The sequence below is a fragment of the Otolemur garnettii genome, unplaced genomic scaffold, assembly GCF_000181295.1.
Source record: "Otolemur garnettii isolate 467f Iridium unplaced genomic scaffold, OtoGar3 scaffold00210, whole genome shotgun sequence".
In the NCBI taxonomy this organism is placed as follows: Eukaryota; Metazoa; Chordata; class Mammalia; order Primates; family Galagidae; genus Otolemur; species Otolemur garnettii.
The window spans coordinates 104,717-107,963 of NW_003852605.1; the positions used below are offsets into that span (position 1 = coordinate 104,717).

At 39.4% G+C, this 3,247-nt stretch overlaps 1 protein-coding gene across 1 annotated transcript in view; it reads right to left on the reverse strand.

The window, feature by feature from the left end:
- Window positions 1-3,247, reverse strand: part of GPBP1L1 (GC-rich promoter binding protein 1 like 1) — a 47,150-nt gene that overhangs the window by 15,799 nt on the left and 28,104 nt on the right. The window contains exons 6-7 of the mRNA XM_003801409.3: window positions 2,905-2,977; window positions 1,096-1,289 (exon numbers count right to left, since the gene is read on the reverse strand). Of these exons, the coding sequence (XP_003801457.1) occupies window positions 1,096-1,289; window positions 2,905-2,977 (267 nt within the window). The remainder of the gene's footprint in view (window positions 1-1,095; window positions 1,290-2,904; window positions 2,978-3,247) is intronic.

Here is a 3,247-nt window from a genome sequence, read left to right on the forward strand (position 1 = left end):
AGCCATCATTGTTGTTTGGTGGGCCTGGGCTGGGGATTCGAACCCGCCACCTTAGGTGTATGTGGCTGGCGCCTTAGCCACTTGAGCCACAGGCGCCGAGCCGACACAGTGAATTCTAATTATGTTTTGCATTCACTTCAGCATGTATGCTAATTATGTGGCTGGGATAATTCAAACAATCAAGTGTTTATGTAAGGGCGGAAGGGAAACAAATATGAAAAGGAGGCCGGGTGCAGTGGCTCACGCCTGTAATCCCAGCAGTCTAGGAGGCCAAAGTGGTAGACTGCCTGAGCTCATAGGTTCAAGACTAACCTGAGCCAGAGTGAGACCTTGTCTCTAAAAATAGCCAGGCACTGTGGCGGGCACCTATAGTCCCAGCTGCTTGGGAGGCCGAGGCAAGAGAATCACTTAAGCCCAGGAGTTTGAAGTTTCTGATGAGCTATGATGCCACAGCACTCTACTGAGGGTGACCAACTAAGACTCTGTTTCAAGAAAAAAAAAAAAAAGAATAAGAAAAAGAAAATCACTTGAAGCATATACTCTAGGAGGAGGTTACAATTAAGTGAAGAAACAAAAAGATTCAATGAAAGTATTGTAGCTATTGGGATAAATGACACGGCGTGCTACTTGGTCACAGACATATTAGATCTTTAAATGTATATAATACAAAAGAATTTACAGAGGCTCAGCACCTAGGGCACCAGCCACATACACCGTACCTGGCCCAGCACCGGCCTGCCAAAACAACAATGACAACTACAACCAAAAAATAGCTGGGCGTTGTGTCAGGTGCCTGTAGTCCCAGCTACTTGAGAAGCTGAGGCAAGAGAATCACTTAATCCCAAGAGTTTGAGGTTGCTTGTGAGCTGTGATGCCACAGCACTCTACCCAGGGCAAGAGCTTGAGATTCTGTCTCCAAATAAATAAATAAAAATCCAGTTGGCAGCAGTAGAGAAGCTGGAGGCAGTACAATACTAAACACAGAACAGGCACTAAATAAATATCTGGTCAATGTGGTTTGACAGGAAAATAATGTAAATTTATTTATTCCTAAACCTCTGTTGAGTAAGTTCCTAAACTGAGTGTAAATCATACCTTAGAAGGAGGTGGTACAGGCTTAGGAACCAGGTTCTTATAGACACTTGGAACTATGGAGGATGATTTGTTTCCATTTGCGGGGTGAGATCCTGGTGAGGTGAATGCAGCAGCGAAGGCAGCAGCAGGATCCTCTTTGGAAACTTTTTTGATAACTAGCATTTTGGAGGGTTGCTTGGCACTAGGTGGGTTTTCTGTGAAATAAAATAGTGGAAAGACAAAAAAGTGTTAAACCTATTGTGTCACATGAAGTGGTAGTTATATAAAGGTCTCACCTTTAATAAAGAGGTTGACAGTTTAGACAGAGGGACATGCATTTTCTGATGTGCACTTAATAGAAACTCTCAGAAGTGAGACTACGAGGGAACTGTAGGAATAAAGGCAATATTTGAAGCACTGATACTAAATTCATAAATTAACCAGAAAGCCCAAAGATATTAGCAAACCTTACAGCGCACAACAAATCTAATGTATAGTGTGGTCAGGCATTAACCAAACAAGAATATATACAAGGGGAGCAGCTCCTGTCAGGATGGGAATGGAGAGAGAAGAGGTAATTAGGGAAAGGAGTCTGTCAAGGGACCCTCTGACAAGGGAAACTTGAGCAAATTATTATTATTATTATTATTTTGAGACAGAGTCTCACTATGTTGACCTCGGTAGAGTGCCATGGTGTCACAGCTCACAGCAACCTCAAACTCTTGGGCTCTGCCTCCCAAGTAGCTGGGTCTACAGGTGCCCACCACAATGCCTGGTTATTTTTTGGTTGTATTTGTCATTGTTGTTTGGCAAGCCCAGGCTGGATTTGAACACACCAATTCTGTTGTATGTGGTTGGCACTCTAGCCACTGAGCACCAAGCCAACCTGAGCAAATTATTAACAAAGAGAAGAAGGTACAGAAATCACCATTAATCCTATAACACTGAATCTAAAACCATTTAGATGTGTTAAAGACTTTCCAATAAGACATCTGGCCAGTGAACGTGTTTAATGAAGGGACCAGGAGAGTCCAATGTGTAAATGCCATAGATTAGCTATGGTTTGAAATAACAGTGGTTCCTATCTGGTAGTTTTTAATAAATCCAGTCATTTATAAATATATATATATATATATATATTTATATATATTTTCCCCTTGCCCTGTCTAATAAGCATCATTTATAACTATAAAAACAAACAACTAGAACCTGGTTAAAGAAAATGGTGTATTTATAGGATGTTACATTACATAAAAAACTACTTTTTAAGAATATCTAATAATATGGAGGAGCCAGAGAGAGTGCTACCTTCCTGTAATCACAGTTACTCAAGATCTGGGGTGGCAGCATCACCTGGGCAATGTAACAAGATCCTGTCACTTAAAGAAAAATATATAAACATACACACACACTTACATATGGGGGAATTTTTAGTATATATCTTTATGTATACTCACTGTAAGTTTAGAAGACAATCATAACATAAAAATTTAATTTGTTATAACTGAATTAGCAACATCAATCAAATATTCTTATAAATTTTATATTATTCTCCTATTACTTGAAGTATTATTCGAAATTCAGGTAATCTCTCAATTGTCTATATTCTGACTCAATTTCTGTGACTACTTTCAATACTGTTCTGGGAGATAAAGTAACCTGCGATAGCTGTAGACACTTAGATTACTGGAGAATAGATGTTAGTTAGCATGGCCCAATGGATGAGATGAAAAATAAGAGATAAACAAAAAGAGAGATCAAGAATTGTTGTTCCTATGCTTGCCAAGAGAAATTTAAATGTGTGCCTTTAAAACAGCAAAATCTACGTACCCCACACTCCAGAAGGGGTCCCAAAAGGTCTGCATGGCTGATTCTGTTTGCCAGCTTCTGGATTCAAAGAAGGCTAGGAAAAAAGGGATATGAATGGTTGACACAGTAGGATGATCATTCTGGCACTTTCACAAAGTAGCCATCAACATGGAACCTATCAAATAATTACACATTAGAAGCATTTAATAATTTAACACTGTATTCAGAATTACAACAAATAGAAGATACTGAAATATAACATCAATAGATACTATGTTAATCTTTTTTTGAGACCATGTCTCACTATGTTGCCCTCGGTAGAGTGCCATGGCATCACAGTTCACAGGAACCTCAAACTCTTGGG